Source organism: Bos indicus, chromosome 5 (assembly GCF_029378745.1).
Source record: "Bos indicus isolate NIAB-ARS_2022 breed Sahiwal x Tharparkar chromosome 5, NIAB-ARS_B.indTharparkar_mat_pri_1.0, whole genome shotgun sequence".
Lineage (NCBI taxonomy): Eukaryota > Metazoa > Chordata > Mammalia > Artiodactyla > Bovidae > Bos > Bos indicus.
The window spans coordinates 111,356,465-111,383,066 of record NC_091764.1 but is presented as its reverse complement, the minus strand read 5'-3'; the positions used below and the strand labels follow the sequence as shown (position 1 = coordinate 111,383,066).

At 52.0% G+C, this 26,602-nt stretch overlaps 1 protein-coding gene across 2 annotated transcripts; it reads right to left on the bottom strand.

Moving 5' to 3' along the window:
* On the bottom strand, positions 1–25,986 carry TAB1 (TGF-beta activated kinase 1 (MAP3K7) binding protein 1). 2 transcript variants are annotated; one of them, XM_019961831.2, is made up of 11 exons: positions 25,875–25,986; positions 12,214–12,350; positions 11,742–11,895; positions 10,756–10,842; positions 10,123–10,261; positions 9,049–9,162; positions 7,977–8,088; positions 6,336–6,480; positions 4,612–4,834; positions 3,458–3,620; positions 1–1,925 (listed from the first exon to the last, which is right to left on the bottom strand). In XM_019961831.2, exons 1-11 carry the CDS (start codon positions 25,905–25,907, stop codon positions 1,718–1,720), a joined length of 1,515 nt encoding a protein of 504 aa, XP_019817390.1. In that variant the 5' UTR covers positions 25,908–25,986; the 3' UTR covers positions 1–1,717. The 2 variants fall into 2 exon arrangements, with proteins under 2 accessions (XP_019817390.1, XP_070646539.1); XM_070790438.1 differs by lacking the exon at positions 25,875–25,986 and adding an exon at positions 23,521–24,049.
* Between the last annotated feature and the right edge of the window lie 616 nt (positions 25,987–26,602).

Here is a 26,602-nt window from a genome sequence, read left to right as displayed (position 1 = left end):
TATGATACCACCCTTTATTATTTCTTTACTGCAATAAAAAAGTGATTCTATTTCTAGAGACCAAACAGCATCACAGACACTCTTGGAAGAGAATTCCCTTTGTTCCCAAGCCTCTGTGACTGATCTGAAATCTGCTCACCTGCACAACAGAGATGGCCTCGCAGTCGGGGCGGGCTAAGGGCTCCCTGCTGAGATCCGCTCCCCATGGAAACCGGCAGGGTACTGGGCCCTGCCCCACCACAGGGAAACACACTCCAGGACCACAGAGCCAACAGGGGACCTTGGAACTGGCCTCAGACTTTTCACACTCCAAGCACACTTGAGGCCACACACTGTGGCCAATCCCTGGTGAGCTGTCTGGGGAGTCGTGGGCAGGGGGCTGGGAGCTGGGGAGGGGGCGGTAAGAATCCAGGGGACCTCAGAGACAGAAAGATGTGAATTCTGCTCCACCACTAACTGGGCTTCCCAGGTGGCACAAATGTAAAGAATCTGCATGTCAATACAGGAGATGCAAGAGACACCGGGTTTGATCCATGGGGTTGGGAAGATCCCTTGGAGGAGGGCATAGCAAGTGCACTTGCCTGGGAAATCCCAAGGACAGAGGATCCTGGAGGGCTACAGTCCATGGGGTCTCCAGAGTTAGACACAAGTGAGCGACTAAGCCTACACGCCACCCCTAACTGTGTGACCTGGGCCTGCTTCCTCCTCTGAAAACACGAAGGGCAATTCTAGCTGAGCGCCCTGGTGGCACCCCTCCCCGCTGAAGGCAGATCACACGCATGAAATGATCTGACTCAGGGCCTGGGCTGGCCTGATCCTGCCCTAAGAGTCTGTAGAAACAGTACGTGTCTCCAAAGCTCTGGACCACCCAGAGCAGCTTGTCTCCAAGACCTCTTCCCTTTCGGAACCATTTCCCACTGTTCTCTGTTTCTGATGAGCCCTGTGGCCTGACGGAAGACCTGTGTGTTACCCTGAAAACAGCAGAGACTCACAGTCAGTGGTAAAGATCGCAATCTTAGCGGCTCCCCAACCTGGGGCTCCCTGGGTCTGGGACGGAAAGAGCCACACCGGCTCCCGGAGAAGAGCAGCCGCTGTCCCGCTCAGGCCGGACACGTCCTCACCTCTCCTCCGCCCGGCTCTGGGGGGTTCCAGGACCACTGCTCCTGTTAGACCAGCTCCTTCCAGGTCCTTCCCACCTGACCACCCCTCTGCAGTCATCCCAGTCCGCCTGAACCCAGGCGGGCCCAGGGACAGGTATAGGCCTCAAAGGTGCAGATGCCAACTGGAGTTCCCCTCTGGAGGCCGGAGAAGAAAGGCGGGAACCACCGCCGGGGTGAAGTGGGGGTGCCAGCAGTGGCCACAGGCTCTTCCAGGGCAGGCGGGAAAGGATGGGCTCGGGAAAGCAGCAGCTGCGGGCCTGCGGCATGCAAGGCCCCACTTGGTGTGCTCATGGCTGCCGCACTCGTGACCCGCATTTGGAGAAACACAGTGGTCCTGGCTGAGGCAGCCCCCTGTGCCGGCGCCGTAACAAGGGGCCCAGCCTGTGTTGGCACACTCGGAGAACATTCTCCACAGCACTGAAGGCTGTGGGGTAAGAGAACGACGGGGCCCCTGCTGGCCCCCACGGCACAGGCAAACGGCAGGAAAAGGCCCATCCTGCCCGGAGCTGGGCCCCATTCCCAAGCCCCGTCCTGTCGGGAGGCACTCTGCGGCCAGGCTACGGCGCCGTCACCACACTCTGCTCGCCATGGTCCACGCTCCAGAGGCGGTAGAACTCGGCAAAGTCCACGTAGGGCTCCACGCGGCCATCCTCGCCAGGCGGGAGGGAGTGGGCGGGCCGGGAGCGGAAAAGGCCCCCGTCGGAGCTGGAGCTGCTGCTCTGGGTGTGCGTGTTGGTGGACTGCAGGGTCAGGGTTGGGCTCTGGCTGTGGGCAGGACAGGGGCAAGTCAGTCACAGGCCTTGGCTTCCGGCCTGGGGACACACGGCGCCTGCCTTGGCCAATCCCTCTGGGCACAGGCCTCTCTGACAAAGGCCATCACGAGAGCCAGCCTGGTCAGGTGTTCTTTGGGGCAGGTGAAAAGTGAAAGGCATTTGTGAAGTTCTAGCTACAAGTGGCTATTTAAATTACCTGGAATTAAGTAAAACGGACCACTCCAGCGCTCAATAATCAAGGGTGGCTAGTGGCTACTGTGCGGGACATAGAACACGTCGCCCTCCGAGCTGTGCTGAGCTGGACGCCATCCATTCCAGCCTCTCTGAATCCACCCCACTCCAGAACCCACTGACCACAGGGAGGCCAGCATTCTTCTCCCAGAAAACCTCCTCACTCCTCCTCGTTCCTCTCACTGCTGGGTCAGGACAGGCCCCCCCAGGCACCCACCCTCAGAGCCTGTAACGTCTGGGAATTACCTGCCAGCCCACTGTCCTCCAAACGCCCCGCACTGCCTAGCACTCAGCACTGGGCCAGGCCCGGGCGCCCAACTAAGCTCCAGTGCAGGGTGGAGGAAAGAGGCTGTGTGGGGCCCTGGGGAGCCAGAGGCACAGAGCGGCTAGTCTCCCTGCCTGGTCTGGGACAACCGCTACCACTCCCAGCCTTTGTGGACACAGCTGGTGGCTCCGCTGCAGGGGTGGGGAGATGCCCATTACTCAGTGGCCTAGCAGGCCCCTTGAGCCCACAGCGGCAGTGCCGGGGGGGGGGGGGGGGGGGTGGGGGTGGGGAGGGCAGGGAGCTGGAAATAAGCCCCTGCAAGGCAGAGGGAAACCTTCCTGGTGGCCCTTCCAACTGGCCAGCTCCTGAGTGGGCCAGGTGTGGCATCTCTATTATTCTCTGCAGGGGCTGGAATGTGGAAACCTGATCCCACCCCCTGCTGTGGCAGCTGGCTGGGGGGCGGGACACACTCTCCAGAATGGAGGGGGTGGGGTGGACACCAGACCTGTCAGGCAGGTCTGCGGTGTGGCCTGCCGCCACACCCCCAGGATCCAGACCCCCAGCTGCGGCCACCCCTCTCCAAGCCTGAAACTAGAGGCCTCACTTCAAAGCTAACACTGGACACTTTCAGTCAGAGCGCACCGGCTCCCACGGGCCAGCACAGGCCAAACAATGCCCCCCAAGCACAGGTGCCATGGGGTGACCTCCCAAACCACACACTCCGAGCTGGGAGCAAAGAACAAGAGGAGAACATTCCTATTAAATGAAAACTGACCCGCGGCACCTGCAGGAAGAAGTGAACAGCAGGCTGTCGGCATGAACCGCCTGTCCCCACCCTTCTCTGCCCAGCTTCGAGGAGCTGCTGGAACCAGATCTACGCAGGCCTCCCCAGGGATGTGGAGTTGGGGAGTTCGAGAGGAACAAGACCCTACAGGATGCGGCCTGTGGCCACTCCATCCAGGGACCGAGGGCTGTCCTCGGGAAGCAGGCCTGCCTGAAAGCGGATGGGGGTGGGGATGGGCGCTTACTTGGTGAGGGTGGGAGTGGCCTCGTCCAGGGTGGAAGCGCTGTGGGCCCCGTTGACCAGCTGGCCCTGGGAGGGCATGACGAGGGACAGGGTCACGCTGGTCTTGCTGGTGCTCTGGGCGCTCGAGTAAGGCACGGACACGGGGTACACGCGTCCTCCAGAGGCTGTGAGAGGAAGAGAGTGGTGGGCCACAGGATGCGGCTGGTGGGGAATCCTGGGGTGGCAGGAACAGGACTGCGCTGGGGGCTGAGAAGATAGGCGGGGGCCCGGCTCCGTGCCCCGAGCTTGGCCCTCTGCCCCTTGGGACGGTGAAGGAGTATCTGGCAGAGACAAGGTTCTGGCCAGGCAGGGGCCTGCTCTCAGCAGCAAAGCATCGCTGGTGCTCAGGCAGGAGAAAAAACCAGGGCTGCGCTGCCTCAATGAAAGGGTTACTGCATGGCTTCCCACGATGCTTTAACCCGAGGGCTAAGAATGCTCCTGGTTGAGGTTGGCCCAACAAAAATATGGTTGCAATAACAACCTAAAACTGCAGTAACCCCGCTGTCTGCAGGAGAACGAAACCCTCTGTGGATGCCTGAGTGCTGGGGCTTGCTTGTTTGAAAAAAGGAAAGGAAACGCAGCCTCAGGAACTGATGGTCTTGACACTACACAGCACTGAGAGGGAGGGCAAAAGCGCAATCGCCTCTCTTCCTGGGCAACTCGATTCAGAATTAAATCAAACCAAATCATCTCCGACACAGCCAACTGTGCCTAGGTCCCTTCCTCCCAGGGCCTCGGTTTCCTTTCTGTAAATATCATTAATGAGGATGAAAGGAAATATGCAGGTGAGGTGCCTGCTCTGCACAGCAGGCCCTGGGCCAGCGGGTGCCATGGTCCCAGAGATGTGGCCCATGGCGCTGCAAAGTGCTTCCCGCAGCTCAGGTCTTTTGGGGGAGGCCAGGGCAGAAGGTACTGTCCTGGTTTCACAGACAAACAGGGAAATATAAGCGCAGCTCAGAGAGCTTTCAAGTCAGAACCCGACCTGGAAGTGCTCAAAGACAGGCCTCCCAACTCCACGCCACCCAAGGCAGAGAGGCCCAAGGCCTCAGCGGCTCTGCCCGAGCCCAGCCCTGGACAGTGGCCCCGGATGCCTTCCTGTGCACGTGGCATACATACCTGGGGCTGGGGAGGGTGCGGACTGGCTCATCTCGCCCAGCGGGTAGCCAAAGTTCCGCACCAGCAGGGTCATGTCCTCGTGCCTCGGACAGAACTTGGCACGCTCCCCGCCACTGGCAAAGGTGTCGCTGTGGATCCGCTTCACCCGGTCCACCACCGCCTGGGCCACCGCGTCAAGCGAGGTCTGCTTGGCGAACTCCGTGTCGATCATGGCGGCGATCTCCTAGGGGTGGGGGAGCACCAACCCGGTGAGGAATGAGCGGTCCCAGCGACTGCAGGCCCCAACGGCACCATCTTCACAGTCTAATCAGGACACTCAGGGGTCACCAGCCAAGCCTGTGACCTGAGCTTCTCACGCTATTCAGGATAACTCTCCTGGAACTTTCTCATTAGAGAAGATATGACCTTGTGATTTCTCTGATTTTTGGCTTTCAGACCAAAACAATGGGTGAATAACATTTACCTCGCTGCATTACAATGAGGATAAAATGGATGTGAGGGCACTTCGGAGACTATTAGAAAGCCCAGTACAAACTGTCATTATGATTAAGCTTTCTTTCCTGGAACAAACTTACTGTAGGAGATGATATGCCGTTTTTGTTAGAAACTGAGGCTACAGGATGAAGACGGGGCTCTGACCCCAGAAAAGTCCACTGTTCAGTGCATTCTAGAAGGCAGAAGAAGCCACGACATAATCTTATTGTGAAGACCGAAGAAACAAACAAACAAACAAAAAATCACACTGCTGGGCGCAGTCTCTTGGAGGTAGGAGAGCAGAAGCAGGTAACAGGAAACGACCCGGGCATGGTCCGGGGGAGGAGGTAGAAATGGGCTCAGCTCCATTACTGACCAGCTGTGTCACCTCAGACAAGACCCTGGACTCTGAGCTCCAAACTCCCTAATCTGACATGGCAGTGAGCCCCTGCCCCCACTACGTCATCAGGCGACTGGAAGGAATGAGATAAAACAGGTGAAAAGCCCAGAACACAGGTGGTAAGAGACAGGCTCCTAAGACTTACCCTTCTTATTTCTCATTAGGACAGAATCACAGATGGCAGGAGGAGCACCACCTGAACCTCCCTGCCCAGCCCCGCCAGCCGAGGTCTTCCCTTCAAGGTCATCCTTCAAGTGACTGCCTCGAGTCCCACTTCAGAGACACACACACCCCGAGGCAGAGTGGAAAGCAGCACCTCCCACGGGCTGAGGACCTCTGTCTACCTCGCCCGGGCCTCACCGCAGCCCCACACAGTTAAGAGGTCAGCATCCTCGTCTCAGAAACGAGGAACAAACTATAAACCGCCTACAGCTCAAAGAGGAAAGTGGAAGAGGCGGTGGAGTGGGACCTGGACAGGCCACACGAGTCCTTGTCTGGCGCTCTGTGTACCAGGCTGCACCCCTGCAGGCCAGGCCCTTCCCGACAGTCTCCAGAACCATGCCTGCCTCCACTTTCCTCACCCTCTTCCCTGAGGCTCCGCTCAGGGCCCTGGAGACTGACACTGCTTCAGGTCTGGAGAGCAAAGCTTTTGGGTGGGATGGGTTTGTGTGGAACTCTGGGCTTTTTCTTCTCCCAGTTTTGAACACAGCAATGTCTGGCAAAACCATTTGAGAATCAGAACTCTAGGTCCCTGATTACCTTGGAGCTGAGAGGGAGAGCTGACTGCAGCCCCCAGGGAGCATGCCACCCTGCAGGCTGGTCAGCCATGCTTTGCCCATGCCCAGCTCACCTGGTTGGCCTGCCCAGGCCCGTGGGCTGCCTCCAGGGCCTTGTACAGCCCCTCGGACATCAGCACCAGGAAGCCTGTCACCCCATCCAGGGGCTGTGCACCGTGGATTTCAGGCTCTGCAATGATCGGCTTGGACTTGGCAGCACTGTGGGAAGAGAGTGGAGGGGAAGCTGTGCTTGGAATGGGCCCTGGGACATTTATCCTAGCGAGAAGAATCTACACCCAGAACGTAAAATAAAACATACTTCTGACAAGAGGAAAAGAAATAGAGGAAAGAGCAAAACCAAGAAAACAGACCTGTCTTCTGAGGACAGCTGCTAACATAAAGCTCAGCAGGCCAGGAAAGTCAGTGGGCAGCTGAGGTCAGAACAGCCAAGGTCAAAGGCCCAATCCTGGCCCCACTCCACATCTCCTGTCCATAAAGAAGTCCACATCTCCCCAAAGCTGACCTAGAGTCCAAACACACTCCAGCTGCAAAGGGACCATGAACTGATGGCCCATCAGAGCTGGGCAATGTCAGGAAGTTCCAACACACGCACGCAGGGCAAGGATGAGGGGACGTTCCTGGCAACAGGTTAAAAGAGTGAGTCTAGAAACACCCCAAAAGTCCATCAGCAGGGGCAGGTTAGGCGGGTGCTGACAGCTACACCCTGGAACCCTAGTAGCAGCTACCAAGAATGTGGCAGCGGAGACTGCAGGTGTGCAGGAAAAGAGAGGCACACGCCTGTGCTGAGTACAGTCAGGTGCACCACACGGCACGGGATGCGAGTATCTGTGGCTGTTTTGAAAAAGAAATCTGCCCCCTCCCTGCTCCCACCAAACACACACACACACACGTATACGCTCATGTGCACAGAAACTAGCAGCCTCTGAGGAAGGAGTCTGAGCCTGGGGTGGGAGGAAGATCCACTTTTCACTCCATATCCTGGGCATTTCTTGAATCGCTCTAAAATGCAATGTACCTTCCCATAAAGCAAACACAACCCCATGAATTAGAGACAAAAGGTTCCAAGCTCGATTACTTAAACCCAAGCTCTGAATCCAGGCTCCCTGGGTTCAAGTCTCGACTCAGCCCATTGTTAGCCTTGAGACCAAGCAGGCCACCCACTGTCTGCGTGTGGCAGTTTCCTCACATGAAAATATCTTTGGGGCAGAAACAGCAACCACCTCACAGGGCCTGAGTGAGGACGGAATAAGAGCGTGGATGTGAGGAACCATGCACCGGCTTAGACGAAGGCTCACAATTATTACCCTCTCCCGTCTGCTGTGAGCACTGGGTGGCGCCCAGCGGGGACAACCCATCTGGCACCCCCGCCTTGGCCTCAGCCACGAGAGCGCTGACCAACAGCCTTCGGTCCATTTCTGTCCACACGAGGCGGCTCATGCCAACTCTGGCCTGCCAGGCCCCGTGGCACCGGATGCTGCCTGTGGCTTTGACCCAGCTCCCTAATTGACCCCCTGCCAGCCTGGCCTGCTGGGTCCAGGGCCTGCCCCACACCAACCTCTCTAGGAGGATGAAAGAATCTCCTTGGGCTCTGAACTACCTCAACTCTACCTCTTGTCCCAGAGCCTACAATCTGTTATCTGCCCCTGGGCCTCTGGTCTTTCAGACAAACGAGGGGCAGCTGGGCCGGCGCTTACCTGAGTAGGTCGACGTCAGTGTACCCGTACTTGACCTTGTAATCCCCAATGCGCCTGGTGCTCTCCTGCCCACAGATGACCCCCACTTGCTTGATCTTTCCTGCATCCAAACCTACCAGAGGGAGAAACATACCCCTCAGGCTTTGTTCATAAAGAAGAGCCCAGCGGCTTCCCTGGTGGTCCAGTGGCTAAGAATCCGCCTGCCAATGCAGGGGACGAGGGTTCAATCCCTGGTCTGAGAAGACGGCACGTGCTTCAGAGCACCTAAGCCCATGTGCACAACTGCTGAGCCCGCACGCCCCAGAGCCCACGCGGCATAAGAGAAGCCGCCAGTGAGAAGCTCACACGCCGCAGCCAGAGACGGCCTCCGCTCACCACAGCTAGAGACAGCCTGTGCACAGCAACAAGGACCCAGCGCCGCCAAAATCAATAAATAAAAAATTAAAAAAAAAAAAAAAGAACCGAAAGGGGACGACACAGACATGTCCACAAAAACAAAGCAATGGGAACCCAGTGAACAGGAAGTGAGGTCACAGCAGGGAGCCTTGGAAGGCAGCTAACCCCAAGTCCCCCAGTATGCCCAGCCCCGCTGCTCTGGGAACACGCCTGGCTCAGAGTTCCTCCCCCACGGGAGACGAGATCCAGCACCGGCCAACCCGGCTCCCTCTGCGGCCTGAGCTCACAGGGGAGGGCAGGGGTGGCCGTGGCGGCGGCTGGAGTCCCAGGACTTCTTTGGCTTCTCAGGCTCCACCAGCAACAGTGAGCACCAGGGACATTTGGAAGCAATCCACGCATGATAACCCTTTCAACCCTTACACCATCCTGAGTGTCACTATTATCCTCGTTGCACAGAAGGGGAAACTGAGGCACAGAAAACTTGAGTAAGATCCCAAACCACCAGTGAGTAAGTGGCTAAGCTGGGATTCAACCCCAGGCAGGCTGGTCCCAAGCCCAAAGTCACAGCCCGTCCATGCTGTGCCTCCCTCTACACGGCCACCAGAAGGTGCAGAACGAGCCACCGGGCTCGAGCCCCACCCCCAGAGCCCTGGGCCTGCCCCGCCCCCTCACTCACCCAGCTGCGAGAGCCGGAAAAGCTCGTCCTCATTCTCTGTGGTGTGGTCCACGTTCAGCTGCGTCACCTGCAGACCGTCCACCGTGGATTTGCATAGAAGTGCACGGTTTGTACCTGCAGCAGAATTGGAGCAGCTGAGCTAAGACAGAGCACAGTGAAGAACAGGACACGTTGTAAAAAAGAGAGAAGAGGCAGGCATCTCACACACGGAACTCCCTCAAAAGAGCAAAGAAAACAGGCTCAGACCACTGGAGCGAGTCACTAGCTGGGGAGAGCTGGGGAGATTAAGGAATTAGTTTAAACTTTTCCAGTGTCAACCAAAGATGATTATGATCTTAATAAGAGACCTTTTTTCTAAGGAGACACACTGCAATATTTACAGATAACACGACAGTCCCAGGGTTTGCTTCCCAGCAAGGCAGGGACAGAGGGCTGTGGATGAAATGAAACTGGCCGGGGGAAGATGTTGGGGCTGGGGCAGGCGCACACGGAAGTTCATTAAATGCTATTCTATTTGTTTACACTTTTGAGTTTTTCCCATAATGAAATCTTAAGGGAAGGAGGAAGAGAAGAGGCACCGTGTCAGTGGGATCTCTCCGGAGCCCCTGCAGTAGCCTGCACCCAGGGGGCACCAGCTTCTCAGGTTCCCAGACGGCCCTTCTTTGCCTACAAACCCCATCAGCCCTGGGACCCTGCCCTGCCTCCAGCCCGCACCTAGCCCTTCTTGGTCCCCTTCACAGGACGCCACGTGGGTCTTTCCACAGCCAGGCAGCCTCTCCCAGAAGAGGAAACCACTGCGGTAGAGCAAAGAGGGGACACAACTCCCCAAGCCACAGCCAGTTAGGGACAGAGTAGGGACTAAAGCCAGGACGCCCGCCTCCTAGCAGGTCCTTCAAACACTCTGGGCTGGGACCGAGATATCGTGTGGAGTAACAGGAAACGCCCAGCGGCCTCAGGACACTTGCGCTGCAGGTCTTCTGTGTCTGGGGAGCAGGCTGACTGCTCAAAGGACTCCTGGATCCTGAGGTGACCTTCTTTCCCACTGCCCGGCCTTGGGACAAGCAGGCGGCTCACCGACATTGGCCACGTAGAGCCTGTTGTTGAGAAGGACTGCCACGACAGCCATGGCTCCTCCTGAGATCTCCTTCTCCAAGGCCTTGAGTCTTTCGAGGATCTTCTGATACTGAGGAGGCAGCTGGTGCTGAGGGACACCCTAGAAGCCATCATGGGGGGTTCAGAGCAGGCCAGGGCCTGGGAGACCATCTCACCTACCTGCCCTCCCTTAAAGAGCGAGCATCTAAGGCCTGTCTGGGACAGAAGCTGGCTGAAGCTCAGAGCAGGTGTCTTTCAGGACAACCAGGCACAACCTCACTTGTGCCGGCTGCCCTGAAGGAGCCTAAAGCATGACGTGAGCAGGCAGGTGACGAGGCCTGGACTGATTCGGGCCAAGGACCGACCTCACAGGGGCTTCTCTCACACCCCTGCCCACCCTAAGCAGAGCCTCAGAGCACAGCTGCTCACAGCTGGCCAACAAGGTCCCTAGAGGACAGAACCATCACCCACCCACATCCCATCAGGAACTATCCCCCTAATGCCTGCTGCTCTGGCCCAGCTGTGTCGATGGCTTGGGAGGGACACAGCAGATGAGTCCTTGCTCCAAGCAAAGACGGGCCTTGCTTCTCCAGGGGCACAGGCTGAGGACATTACCTCGGGCAGCTGAGACTGGAGGCTCGCCTTCTCAGCCAGCGCGTCATCAATGGACTCCAGGAAGCTCCTTTCCACCACATCAAAAGCCTGGACGCAGGGGACAAGGAAGCGAAGGCAGGTTCAAATACCACTGTCAACTGAGGCTGAAACGCCCCTTATTAATAGCAACAAGTCATAGCAACCGCAGGTCACCACGTGATGGGGCTTCACACAGGGGACCGCCAGGCACCACTGCTCCCGCAGAGCAAGGACTGACAGAGACGGCCCCGTGGGGCTGGTACCTTCCAGGAGGCATCACAGAGCAACCAGAGAAGCAAGAGATGGCAGAGAGGCTGAGAGCACAGGCTTGGAGTCAGGCCACCGGGGGGTGCATGTCAGCTCTGCCCCTGCCGGCCAGTCTCAGCCCCTCATCTATGACACAGAGGAAGTGCTGCCTGAGAGTCACTGAGAGCATTCCCTCGAGCACCCAGCCCTGGCTCAGAGTGAGTCTAGGTCAGTGACAGCTAATGTCACTGCCACATCCTGAAGGCCCCTTGACACGGGCCATGTCGCCACCTTCCCCAGGGGCAGCAGCTGACAGTTCCTGGCACTGCCCCCGAGTGATCAGGCCTTTGGGTGCCAAGGCAGGAAAATGGCTGGGAAAGCTGTTCTCGAGGAACCAGAATCCACCATTCTCATCTACAATTAATGCCTTGGGACCTGCTTCCAAAAGGAGATGCCAGGAGGAGAAACTCCAGAACCGCAGCAAGCAGGAATGCAGAACTGGATGGAAAACGACACCAGCCAACCAGGAGTGAGGGGCCACCGAGGCCGAGCATCTGAGCCGCATGGAAAGAAAGGGGTCACCCTAAACACCCTGCTTCTACCAGGGCTCAGCAACTCCCACCTCAGCCCTGGGTCCAAGGTGACGCCCATAAGCCCTTCCCCAGGAGGATCTCCTCTGGGCCAACCCTGGAAGTCACAGCCGGCCTGCCTGAGCCCGGTACCTGCAGCAGCACCCGCCGCACGTCGGCCTCGGTGTGCTCAGTGTTGAGCTGGCCCAGCAGGAGCTCCGCCGACAGCCGCTGGGCCACGAAGTTGGTCACCCGGTTGCCATCGTAGCCATTGAAGACCCCGTACAGGAAGCAGTTGTTCTCACTTCTGACAGAGAGACAGGGCAGGAGAGGCCTGAGACCTCAGTCACTCACAGAAGAGTGACTCCAGCTCCAAAGTGAGGGGAGGAGGAAGGGAACTGGGAGACAAAAGACACAGTGGCTGTGGCTTCAAGTGAGCACCTGGGTCCCCACTCTGACCATCATTTCTCTCTGGCCATGACCTTCTGGGATGCCCTCTGCCCCCCGGAGCAGGCCACCTCCCGTGGGCCACACTGTACTTGGTAAGCCCCACGCCAAAGAGCTGCCAAATGCTTTTCTTGCAAGCCTGCTTCTGCTGCCCAGCAGAGCAGTGGCGGCACCTCACCGGAACTTGAGCCAGTTGTCCTCTGGTGGATGGCTCTCGGTGCCCTTGCCGTCAGCGGAGTAGCTGCGGTTAGAAGCTGAGCCGACCCCCGAGAGGTGGCAGAGCGGCAGGTCATCCGTCCAGCTGGGCTGCTGCTCCTGGGAAGGACACCAGGACACCAAGACGCATTACCTTCTCGCCAAGGGCAGACCCCACCTCATCTTTTCTTCCCCAGCAAAAACCTAGCAGGCCTAAAGCCCCACCCAGAAGGTTCCACTTCCTCCTGGAGAACAACGACGCGGGTATGAACAAACACCTGCAGAAGGGTTTGCATGGTTTCCGTCTAATCCACAACAGTCCCCAAGACACGTGAAAAAGACTGGGGTCCCCAAACGCAAGGTTCAGCAGTGGTCTCCAGGAATGTGCTGCTCTACGGACGGAGCACGAGTCAGACACACAGACACAAGTGAAGGAAACTCCCGGTGTAAAACTCCCCTCCCTGGTGGTCCCCACCTCACACTGCAGTCCCTCGGGCGCTGGTTCAAACTGCAGATTTCCAGGCCCCTCCCACAGAGTGTCTGATCCTGGTGGGGCTCAGGCTGTCTGGCTGAGTATAGGTAGCTCTTCCCAGGGGACTGATTCAGACACTTGAGAAACTGACAAAGCTCAGCCTCACTCTTCCTGGTACTAGGGTCTCCACCCCTGGTTCCTGCTTCACCCTGGTGCCCAGTCCCATCTGCGCCCACCCCCACATGCTTCTCTACTAGTACCAAATGCTTGGAGTGCCCTGTCCACATTTCACTCTTTCTTCCTGTGTGGAACAGCCTCTTTGTCTAATAATTCTCCACGTCCTTCGGGACTCTGGCTAGGGAGTCACCACCTCCAGAAAGCCTTCCTTCAGGAAGATCTTCCCCCAGGCTTGGTTGCCAGCCCTCTTGCGTATCTCTACTACACCTGGTCCCGCCAACCCTGCCTGTGTCTAACTCCCATTCTGCCCCATAGGTCTCAAAGCAGGCTGTTCAGTACAGCCAAGATGGAGCTTTAAAACATGCACAGAGCTGTCCAGGAGCCAGCTCAGACTCTGCATTTCCTCAATCTCCTTGGGGGACACTCTGAACACCTGCATTCTCTAAGCCCCGGAAACGACCCTGACACGAGGCACAGGTGTGATCCACGCCATCTCACTGGAAGCCTCCCCTGTACCCGGCCCCTACCTGGGAGCTGTGCCTGGTTCACAGAGGCATTCCTGTGCCCACCGTGTTGAACTACAGCAAACTAAAACAGCTGGGAAAATCCAAGTTCAGCTCAAGGAGAGTAAAATTTGGATTGAAAGCTTTACTGAAAACTGAACAAGCACGAATACTGTGCACAACTTCTTTCAAGTCAGCACTCACAGTCTTCAAAAAAGGATGTGAAAACCACTTCAGCTGGCTTTTGCAATCAGATATGTAAAACGCCTGTGGTTTAGCTTTTGTGGCACACTTCATCTTTTGTTTATTTACATATTGACAGGGAGGGACTTTATGGCTTTTTTTTTCCCATTTTAATTGCTTCTATGCTGCATTTATTTCAGCACTTTAGTTGTATGCTTTGCACCATGGAGCAACTTCAGCAGGCTGTGGGAGTTCGTTTTTATTTTTAAATTAGCCTATAGTAACACTGCCTTTCTGGTGGGTAGGTCTATGAATTTTAACACTTGTAGAGATTTGTGTAACAAACTGAGACACAGAACAGCCACAACTGAGACAAGGAAGAGCCCAGCAACCCCAAACGTGCCCTCAGGTGCCTCTTTGAAGCCACACCCTCCTCTAACTCCTGGCAACCACTGACCTGTGCCCCATCACTATGCAGTCTTTTCAAGAATGCCATAAATGAAATCACGTGGTACATAACTTTCCCCCTCTTTTACTGCGGTTAACACATAGAAGATAAGCTTTATCATTGTAACCATTTGTAAGTGCGCCTCTTACTGCTATTAAATAAATCCCCAATGTTGTGCAGCACCACCACTATCCAACCCCATAACTCTTTCCATCTTGTGAAACTGAAACTCTAAACCCATCAAACAAAAACTCCCCATTCTCCCCCTCCACCAGCCCCAGGCCACCACCACTGTACTCCAGGTCTTTAAGGGTATGACCTTTTGACGCTGGCTTCTCCTGCTCAGCATTATGCCTCTGAGCTTCATCCAAGTTGGTGCCCGCATCCACAGGTGGTGCCTTTTTATTGTGGAGCAGTATTCCATCACACGCATGTGGCAGAGTTTATCCATTCGTCCCCTGAAGGGCATCTGGGCTGTTTCCAGTTTTGGGCAATTATGAAGAGAGCTATTATAAACACTCATGGGCAGGTTTCTGTGTGAACATAACTCTTCATATCGCTAGGGTAAATACCTAAGAGTGAGACTGCTGTTTAACTTTGTAAGAAACTGTCAAACTGTTTTCCAAAGCGGTGTACCATGTGCATCCCACAGGTAACGCACAGGAGCTCCAGGTGCTCTACATCCTCACCACTACACGGTACTTTTTTTTCTTTCTTTAATTTAGGCATTCTGAGAAGTGTGTACTTACATCCCATCACATCTTTAATTGGCATCTCCTAATGACTAATAATGATGTGGAACAGCTTTTCATGTGCCTTTTTCGTCATCCACACTTCCTCGTTGAAGCATCTGTTTAAGTCTCATGCCCATGTTTTAACCGAGTTGTTTTAACTGCTGAGTTTTGCGAGTTCTTTATATATCTTGGATAAAAGTCATCCCTTGCATATGGGATTTGCAAATATCCCCCCAGTCTGTAGCCTGCTATTTCATTCACTTACTAGTGTCTTTTGAAAAGCAACTTTTTAGCTTTAGTGAAATGCATTTAATCATTTTTTTCTTTCATGGTTCATACTCTTGATGTCATGTCTAAGACCTCTCTGCCCAGTCCCAGGTCAAGAGATCTTCTGTTTTCTTCTGAAAGTATTATCGTGTTATGTTTAGACCTGTGATCCATTTTGAGTTAATTTCTATATAAGGCAGGAGATTTCAGTCCATTTTTTTTTGCAAATGGATGTCCATTTTTTCCAATACTATTTGTTGAAAAGATTATTCTTTCGCCACTGAATTATCTTTGCATCTTTGTCAGAAATTAACTGGCCATACTTGTATCTGGACTCTGTTCTACTCTGTTGATCTATGTGTCTATCCCTCGACCAACTCGATGATCTTGATTACCATGACCTTAAGTCTATATTTAAAATCTACATTATAAAATTGGTTAATGTGATACCTCTAACTTGAATCTTTTTCAGAACTGTTTTGGGTATTCTAGTTCCTTTACCCTTCCCTATAAATTTTAGAATCGGCTTGTCTGTATCTACCAGAAAATTCTGCTGGAGTTTTTACTGGAATTGTTTTAAATCTATAGATCAATCTGAGGAGATGTGATACCTTTGCTAGGTTGAATTTTGCAATTCATCAACACGGTATATCTTTAAATGCCCTTGTGTTTTCTTTACAGGATTTTTTAAAAATACACACAATTTCACCACAAGGGCTAAAAAACTATGCTCTGACAACAGAAAATATGACTGAAACCTGTCAGTGGAATAGGAACAGCAGTTAAGAGCTGAATTTCTGCTCAGCTCTGGTGCTGCTGGATGTTTATTAGACTGGTGCGAAAGTAACTGGTTTTGCACTGTTGATGAACTTTGCTGTTTGATACTGGCATATATCCTTAAATAAATGTGCTTATGTTATACATCATTTTAATGCACATTTCTCCCTTTATTTTTTTTTTGCTAATGACTTATTACTGCTGTTTATTTTGTATTTATTTTAGACTAGGGAAATGATGTTAGACACAAAGAAAATTCAAGTGATTTTCTTATTCAAGTTCAAAATGGGTCATAAAGCAGCAGAGACAACTCGCAATATCAACAACGCATTTGGCCCAGGAACTGCTAACGAACTAACGAATACACTGCGCAGTGGTGGCTCAAGAAGCTTTGCAAAGGAGACGAGAGCCTTAAAGATGAGGAGCGTGGTGGCCGGCCATCGCAAGTTGACAATGACCGATGGAGAGCCATCATCAAAGCTGGTCCTCTTACAAGTGCACAAGAAGTTACTGAAGAACTCATTGTCGACCGTTCTACAGTCATTCGGCATTTGAAGCAAATTGGAAAGCTGAGAAAGCTCGATAAGTGCGTGCCTCATGAGCTGGTCACAGTCAGAAAACTCATTGTTTTGCTTGGTAGGTGGATTCTTTACCACCGAGACACCAAGGAAACCCTTAAAATCATCATTTTGAAGTGTCGTCTTCTCTTACACTAAGCAACAACGAACCATTTCTCACTTGGATTGTGATGTGCAACAAAAAGGATTTTATGTGAACAACTGGCAATGACCAGCTCAGTGTCTGGACTGAGAAGAAGATCCAAAGCTTCTTTAAACTTATACCCAAAGACAAACCTGTACCAAAATAAAAAGGTCATGGTCACTGTTTAGTGGTCTGTTGCCTGTCTGATCCACCATAGCTTCCTGAATCCTGGTGAAAACATTACATCAGAGAAGTATGCTCAGCAAACAAATGAGATGCACTGAAAATTATAACGCCTGCAGCTGGCATTGGTCAACAGAAAGGGCCCAATTCTTGCCCGACAATGCCCGACCACACGTCATACAACCAACACTTCAAAAGTTGAATGAATTGGGCTATGAAGTTTTGCCTCATCTGCCATGTTCACCTGACCTCTTACCAACGGACTACCACCAAGCATCCTGACAACTTTTTGCATGAAAAATGCTTCCACAACCAGCAGGAGGCAGAAAATGCTTTCTAAGAGTTCATCGAATCCCGAAGTATGGACTTTGACGCTACAGGAATAAAGACTTATTTCTCATTGGCAAAGATGTGCTGACTTTAATGGGCTGTAGTGTGCTGACTATTCTGGGCCTCCCCTGTGGCTCAGGCAGTAAAGAGACTGCCTGCAGTGCGGGAGACTGGGTTTGATCCCTGAGTGGGGAAGATCCCCTGGAGGAGGGCATGGCAACCCTCTCCAGTACTCTTGCCTGGAGAATCCCTATGGACAGAGGAGCCTAGAAGGCTACAATCCATGGGGTTGCAGAGTCTGCGTGACTGAGTGGACTAAGTCACAGCACATTTTGATTAATAAATGTGTTTCAGCCTAGTTATAATGATTTAAAATTCATGATCCAAAACCGCAATTACTTTTTCACCAACCCAATAACTCTCTTGACAGGTTGAGCTACAGGGAAATAAAACAAAACAAAAAACTCCTTTATGGTAATACAAAATTGTTTCTTGCTCTAATCCTAACCTGTCTCATTTAAAAGCAACAAAAATGTCTATTTTAATGTAAGTGCAAGCTTGACTCTCTGGAATCCCCATACAACATTACATGATGAAAGTATATTTGATTAATACATATATTCATTCAACAAATATTTACTGAACATTACAAAAGGCTGACATTACCCCAGCTGCTGTGGACACAGCAGAAAAAATAACCAAGGGTCCTTAACTTGAAATTTCCTTGCTAGGGAGAAAGACTTCAAACACGTTATACAATGAATAAACAAGGCACTTGTAGACAGGGCAATGCGCTACGGAGAAAACACCTCAGGGTAAGGGGACAGACGGGGATGGGCAGGCCTCTTCTAGACAAGGACGTTAAAGGAAGCCTGCCTGGGGAGGTGACCTCTGAGACAGACCTGAATGATGATGGAGCAGTGGTCATTTCAAGGAGCCTTCCAGTTAGAGGGAACAGTACACTCGAAGACCCTGAGGCAGAACATAAAATGAGCAGGGTTAAGGGAGCATGAGGCTGGCATCGCCTCCGCAGTGAGTAGCAGGACAAGTAGCTTGTTCCTGTGTTCACACACACGCATGCACGTGTGTGCCCAGGTGGGGACAGAGGAAGGCCTTTCAGGCCACAGAAAGGAGTTCATTGCCAAGGAGTTATTTTTCCAGAAAGAGATGTTGCCCTAAGCCCATGCCCCACAACTACTGAGCCTGTTCTCTCTAGAGCCTGCGAGCCGCAACTCCTGAGCCCACGTGCTGCAACCACCGAAGCCTGTGTCCTGCAACAAGAAGCCACGACGAGAACCCTGTGCACCGTGATGAAGAGCAGCTCCAGCTCGCCGCAACGAGATAGAGCCAGAGCACAGCAACAAAGACCCAGCACAACCAAAGGAAAATTAATTTTAAAAAAAGAGAGAAAGAAATATGTTGCCAATCATCCCCTATTATCTTAGACCTGATCAACATATCTTCATCCCCAAGAACCTCACAAAGGTCTCAGGAAACCTGGCAAGTAAATTTTCACAAGAAACTCCTTTTCTAGGGTCTCTCTCCTGCCTCCACCTGGGATGAAGTTAAGCACAAGAATAAGCAGAGGCATAAAAGCAACTCCTCAATCATGACGGTCACTTGTCCTCTTGAAAAGATGGGCCAAGAAGCCAATATTTGGTGCCCCGAAATGCCATTAACTGTTTTAAAGCATGGGAGAAGACATTTACACGTTCTAGAATCCTGCCTGTGATTAGCACTGAGATTAAGATGGACTAAGCTCGTCCTCTAACATGAGATGAACAATACAAATGTGTCACCACGATGCGAAACCTGCCACCCATGCTGCAACCACCATGCTTCCCCTGCCGCTTCCTAACTCCCACGAGGGACAGACACAGTTTTCCAGGGACTTGAATCTTCCCAACACATTCATACTTTCCAGCAAAAAATAAATTATCACCCAAGCACTTATGGCCCCACTCAGCACTGACAAATGCACTATGAGAAAGACTGGTACGTCAGTTTCTCTCACAGGAAGGAAACCAATTCAGGTGGATGACTGGGGAACTCGCCACGTCAGTGTGTCGTGGCAGGGGAACGGTTCATGTAAAAGCACCTCACGATGGGAGCACGCGATGCTGCTCTCGGGAGCAGGCTGACGCCGCACTGGCGGTTGCAGCCGAGTGTGGCTGACGTGAGCACAGCAAGCTCCCCAACCCAGAGACTGTGTGTCTGACAGTGGTCAATCTACTCAGCAAGCACCTTACTCTTTAGAGTATTTATGCCTAGTGTCTGGATACTTAAACAATGTCGAGTGCTTTTTCTGATATTTGATTTTCATAATGATGAGCCAGTGATATTTTGGAAATATATTATTTTATTAACTGGCAATCAGTGTTTAGGTCAGTGGGTAAGTACTCCAGGGCTATTTTTATTTAAAGGCAGTCTTTGTCCATAAAGACACTTAAGGAAACTGTAATCGATGGATATTTTCTTAATGTGCCATTCTATGTATACTTCAGTCAGTCCTAACACCAGCGTCTTACTTACTGCGTAAACACAAGAGGTATTCGTGTTCAGATCAGAAACACGGCAAGGATACTGCAACCTCCATCACTTAACAATGAATTAGAGGTATTAGCACATGCAATTAGACAAGAGAAAAGGAGGAGGGCTTAAGACTTGGAAAAGACACACAGTTATCTCTATCTGAATTTGATATGACAGTACTTGGAAATCCCAAAGAATAAATAATAAAACCAACTCAAAGGAAATAAATAAAGGTGGTAGGATAGAAAATCAACACAAAAAGTCAAAAGCCTCCATACACCTAAAGAAAAGATGGGCATGTAGCCTCCACGTGAAAATTCCTACTGTCTAGAATAGCAAAATCTTTTCTCTCTGAAGTTCTCGAGTCAGTCCCCTGCAACCACACTCCTGTAGAGGGCTTTTTAAACCTAAATTTTTATCGGTTGGATTATACTGTAATGCTTTCATCTCAGCCTTCCAGCCTGTTGACACAGTTTTGAATCTCACCCTTTGACAGATGGACAATCTCACTCAGCTGTCTTGTACAGATAAGGCCTGCTACAGAGTGTTCCAAATGATTTCCAAAAAACTGTGACCAGAACAAAAAGCGTGGAAAGCTAACCCGCTTCTGACAGGAGGTGTCTGCAGCAAACACAGAAGGGAAGTAACACCTCCACTGAAGGTTTATGATACTTGAAAAGCCATGTGTATTTTTGGAGCCTCAAATGAAGAGGTTACTGACCTTAGAGGTACAGTCCCAGAAACAAGCACGCACTTGAAAACTATTCATGCATATGAACCATGCTGAGCAAAGCTCTTATTTCACACTGGCACTCTTGAAACGCTGAGTTTCTAGACAACTTAACTTGGTTTGCTATTTAAATAAAGAAAAGAAGAAACTCAAAAGAATTACCCAAAAAGCATATTAAAAACTATCTATGGTAGGGCTGGGCCTTCCCCTTTCTGTCTTTCTAAGTCCTGCCCATCCCCAAAGGCTCTGCTCAAATCTAACTGGTGCTGGAGGCCCGTGCTCCCCAAACCTCAACCATCTACTCACTATCTTCAACAAATTACCCACTTCATGTTTTTTCTTTTTAATATTATTAACTTATTAGGCTGTGCAAGGTCTCAGCTGCAGCACGTGAACTCAGTTGCAGCATGTGGGATCTTGTTCTCTGACCAGGGATAGAACCTAGGTCCCCTGCATTGGGAGCATGGAGTCTTCGCTACTAAACCACCAGGAAAGTCCTTCATGTTTCTTCTTTAATTTGCCCTTTTTTTTTTATTCAAATGGTTTCTTTTTTAATGTGAACTTGTTAGTATTATAAGTGGATAACATTATTGCCTGCCAGATCTTGACCGTGATAAAAAGGAAAACAAAACAAGGTTAGGAAATTCTAACTGATCTCTTGGCCCACTGCACTGTGGGCTGAAGCCCTGTTCTCTCTGTTGAAAACAGGGAGATTAGCAAGAATCAGAAAGGTGCTTGGTCCTATGTACATACTAGTCTATCTCTTGAGAGCATCATAAAGTTTGAAAGAGAACTAAAGAACAAATAACTTTCATAAATAGCAATGAGTTTTATACCAGCACACACTGACCACCTCATGAACGTGTCCTAGGCTCTGGGAAAATCCTGCCCAAGGCGGCGGGGCCCTTTCCCTGAGCAACCGGGTACACTGGGCACCTGCTCCCTGGCCATTAATTCTTTGGCTTTGCGGCAACTCTCAGGTTGTAGCCTGGTACTGTTAATTGGCTCCTTTATTTCACTGATTCGAAGACATGTATTTTCAACATTTTTAGTATCTCGGCAGTTGGTGTATTACAAGTTAATCAGTAGTGTGCTTTCTTTCTTAGTAGCATATAAAATAATGATGTGTCCTTACAAGCAATATCTTAGACCCGATGACATCTGGGCAATTTCTCAGGTACCTAGACTGCAGTCCCCACGGCAGCTCAAATGTTCAGTAACAAGCCTCCAGAGAATTCCAGGAGGTGCTGCCCATGTTGGAGTGGGAGAGTATTGGGTCCCCCCTGATTTCAACAATGGCCCCCAAAATCATTCTCACCCCGCTGTGGCTAAGTAAGCTTCAGTTCTATTCTCCCCGCTTTCTCCACCTCCATGGGGATTATCCACACCAAGTGTTCCCTGCTCATTCTATTAAAACCCACCAGACTGCCTACCCTCTTGCTTCCTTCCTCCACATTTCTGAACAGTTTTCAGAAAGGTCATTTATTTTCTATTCACACAAACCACCCACCCCTCCACCCGGCACCCGCTGAGGCATGCTTTATCCCCCGCCTGCAAATGCCAGGCCAGAAGTGCCAGCAGCAAGCAGCACTTGAGCGCCTGAACACGAGTCGTGAGAAGCTGGAAAAGGGGCATCTCACGGCTCACAGCGCCGAGTAAACACGTGCAACTGTGAGCACGGCCCACTCAGCTCTTTGATAGGTTACAAATTCATTTCTCATAAGAAAGAATCTCTTTCAAAAAGCCTAATTTTGACTGTGAGGGCGTTTCCAAAATTAATATTTTGGTATACATTTCTCTAGTGATTCAACTATATTTAACCCTTTAAGGGCATTACACCTTGTGCACATACATTTATGTATTAGCACCTCATGTACATATGTGACCATGTCACATAAAATACTCCATAAAACTCCCTGTGGAGACTCATCTCAAACTCCTGGGCAGCAGAAGTGGACAAAAGCATGATTCCAAGTTCAGGCCACAGCTTGAATATCAAATTATTATATGAAAAGGCCAAGTGTTTTTGTGGCGAAAGCACCCGGATTCCTTAGAGGCAAAAAAGAAGCTCAGAAAGGGAGAATAAAAGCCCGCAGGAAGATGACTCCGGGCAGGCGGGGGGACAGTTCCCTCTCTCCAAAAAGCCTAAAACACCCTGACGCCTCATGCCGTCTCCATCTTTCTGAATGACCTCCTTTTCCTTCCCTGCTTCTCTGGGAGCAACTCCACTCCTGGCGCCCACATCTTTCACTAGGGTTTCCATCAAAGATTCTCTGTTTTCATCAGAGATCTAGACCTGATACACTCTTAAAGGGGCTACTAATAATTGCGGAGTTTACTGTGCCCTAGAGCAGCTAGACAACATTTTGATGGTGATGAGATGGCTACAGGTGATGACCTAAAGGATGTTTTCACTTTAAGGCTGTATTGTTTATTTTCATACACACTGTAGGGGGTGGGAAATATGGCTAGGACTTGGGATATCATAGATATAACTGCTTAGGAAAAAAACTGATTTCAAGTGAACTGTTTTACAATTAAGCAAGTAATAGTTTAGGCAAACTCAAACTAATGATTCCCCCTGCCCCCAAGGTCCCCCACCTCAGTAAATGGCACCACTGTTGTTCCAATGAAAACCTTGTAGTCCTTCTCAACTCTTCTTCCTCTGTTCCACACCCACGCCTGATCTGCCAGCAAATCCTATCAGCTCTTCCCCGAAATGCAGTTAGAACCCAGCACTCCTCACCACCCCTCTGCCATCGCCGGCCAAGCCTCGGTCATCTCACACCCAGACGACCAAGAGCACTGCGCACCACGCTTCCACTCTCGCCGCTCAAATGCCTGCCTCTCTACGGAAGGCTCCTGCTCCCGCCACAAGTCAGATCGCTTCATGCCTCGACTCAAACCTGAGAGTGTCACGTTGCACTTAGCACAGAACCCAGAGCTCACATGAGGATCCACAAGGCTCCCTCAGACGTCAAGCATCTACCACTCCCCGAACACACTCCACTCCACTGCAGCCATGCTGGCCTCCTGATGATCTTCGAACAGGAGAGCCTTTGCATCCCTGTTGCCTCATGCAGAAATACTCCCTCCTACCGGCCCGTGCATCTCATCAAATGTCAAACAATCTTCCCCGACCACTCTCTACAACAGGCCCTCCATCATCCTGTGAATCCTGCCTATTCTTCCTCGTATCACTTCCTGTGTTATATCCCAGAAACTGTAATATCATATACAGTCTGTACTTACTGTTTCCTGTCTCCCTTCCCAGAACATAAGCTTCATGAGGGCAGAGTCCCCTGCCCCTACCCAGTGCCTGCCACACGGTGAGTACTCGGTGACACTGGAGGAAAAGAAATGCAGCCTTCATTCAGAGCAGAACTGAAGGTGGAGGTTCATGGCTGGAGCATAACCACACCAGGTCAGGCATGTAACATGTTTATTTAATACTAACAACACTCCTGGGAGTACCCTTGGTTGAGGAAACCAAGGTTCAGGGAAGTTAAGTGAAAAATCAAGGTTCAGGGATGCTATGTGACTTGCCCAAGGCCATACAGGACTGGTGAGCTGTTTTATCAGGCTGTGAAGGGCCCATGTTCTTTTGAAGCTACTTCAAAAGCTCCTCTTCTCTTCAAAAGACCTTTCAAGGCACTACGCCACCTGGGGACCAAAGGTGAAACTCCTCAGGAGGACATGCCATGAGGCGCTCAGCCATCTGTCAGCTAATCAGCACCCCGCACAGCCCCTCCTGCAAGCCTCCAATGACCTGGCCAAATCAGGCCATCAGCAGCCCCTCTTCACACTGACGGGAGAGTGCCCTCATCACTGTCTCTGTGATGCCTGCTTCTCCACGCAGTGCTGCAAATGCAGTAAGGGTGGATATCCGCCCTATTGATCTTCGTATCCCCAGGCCCAGTAACACAGATCAGCATCCTTTACAGCCACCTGCGGAATGATGCTGTGTGAGCTCCTCTCAGCAAGACTCAGGACAGGGGAGGGCAGGCCAGGCCTAGCACCCGTGCACGGGTGCTGAGACACCCTGTGAGCAAAGACGTCTCTAACGACATTCGGGTGGGAGGGGCCTAATGTGGGCACGCCCACCACTCCTTTGCCTTTCATCATCACGCTATGTGCTTCAAGCTAACCAGCCAACTTTTTAAAATGCGCACCACCCAGGAACACATTCTGGAGCTAGCAAAGCTCGCCTCTGTCTAACCCGAGACACTTGGGCTCCATGACACGGAGAAGGGAGGGAAGCTGGTAGCCACTCTCTTCGGCAAGCCAAGTCAGCCTACAACAGTTACCACTCTAGCACTTGCCACCATCCAGCCGGTATTTCTTCAGTGTTTACTACATTGGGGACATTTGCACAGGGGCCCTGCCCTCCTACAAAACAGAAGGCTAGGCCTACCTAACCAACTCAAAGATGAGGCCAAACTGCCAGGCAGCAGTAAAATAAAGGGGTAGCCAAAGGTGTGGAGGGGAAGAGAGCATTCCCCACCAGGGAAGGCTGAGCACTGGACCTGGCTTCAAATGCTTTACTCATTATTTTACAAACAATGTATTAAATGCCCACCCAGTGGAGGCAGGCAATGGTGACACTCTTCACTGTAGATCATAAATCCCTCTCTTCACTTTCCACTACAGGAGGCAGTCAAGTCCACAGACAAGTACAACAGACTGCCATGTCTGAGGAGGACCCAGGTGACTGCCAACCCGCCCTGGCAAGTCAGAATAGGTCCATGGTGCCAACATGCACCATGGACGTGAACGTGAGTCAAAAGGATGCAGAGGCTGGAAGACACCAGTGACAAACCCAGGAGGGTCCAGACTGAGAGGAGTGGAATCTCAAGACAACGTCCCCACCTCCCCCACACACAGACTACCTACTCTTACCTAACACCTAAGGAAACTGAGGCCAATGGAGGAATAGTGAATTAGAACCAGGGTCTGAACCCAGCCATTCCTTCCGTATAACCTAGAGGTTAAGAGAGGTTCTGCAATCAGAATCCCTAACTTTAATCCTGCCTCTGCCACTTACCAGCTGTGTGGCCTTGGGCAAAGGACCACCTCTCTGTGCCTCAGTTTCCTCATCTGTAAAACAGGAAGAATTACAGTATCTACCTCACGGGGCTGATATGAAAATTAAACTTACAAACAAATGTAAGGCGACTGGCACAAAGCCTGGAATACAGTAAGCCACACACAACGGGCTGGTGTTGCTATGAGGATTATCGAACGGCCTGCCCAGGGCCCGGGGTGGGCTCGCAGCTCGGGGTCTCTCGGCGGCCGCGCGCTAGTATCCCTGCAGGGTTCAGGACGCTCCCACCCTCCACGCGCCCTTGACGCTCGCGGCGGCTGGACCGCGAATCCGAGCCCCCGACGGCCTGGGCAGCAGCGCGCACGCGCAGGCCTTGCGGGGCTGCACGCGCCCCCCGGTCACGAATGAGGGGGGTGGGCCGGCCCGGGAAACGGGAAGGGTGACGGCCACACCCGGCTAGGGACTGGGAGGCAGCCCAAAGGCGGAGGGGGAGCCGCGCCTGCACCCCACAGTTCCCCCGGGGCTCCCAACCCCCAGCCCGAAGAGCGAGTGGGTTCCTCACACTCTGCAGCAGGCTCCTCCTCTGCGCCGCCATCTTGGAGGGACCCCCGCGGACGCGCCCGCCTCCCGGCGGAGCAGTCGAAAAGGGCGGCTAGAGTGGCCCGAAGCCAGTCAGGAGGACCGCGCTATCAGGGAGCATGCGCGCAGCGCCACCCCATGGCCGAAGTAGGATGCGGCCGTAGCGAAGCGAACTGCGCAGGCGCGCTTTTGAATCCTTTCTCCTGTAGGGCAAAAAGCGGGAAAAAGTGCGCTTCCTTTTGCGGTTGCCGCTCATCCTTTATTTGCGAGCATTCTCCAGAATCCGTGTCAGGTGGGGCTCCTAAAAGTTTGGGGTACTTTATGAGCAGTTTGGGAGCGGTTGTTACTCAGTCGCTTAGTTGTGTCCGACTCTGCCACCCCATGAACTGCAGCACGCCAGGCTTCCCGCCTGCCTCCCCGGAGTTTGCTCAAATTCATGTCCATTGAATCGGTGATGCCATCCAGCCAGCTCATCCTCTGCCCTCCCCTTCTCCTTTTGCCTTCCATCATTCGCAGCATCAGGGTCTTTTCCAATGAGTGGGCTCTTCGCGTGGGGGTGGGGGCGGGGGAATTATTCATTGACTCAATAAATATTCTTTGGATAACTGTGCCTGACCCTTTGGGGGTGAAGCATCAAGCAAGACAGGCCCTCAAACAACTAACATTTTAATTGGAGAGGACAACATTAACATATGTAAGTCATTTGAATGG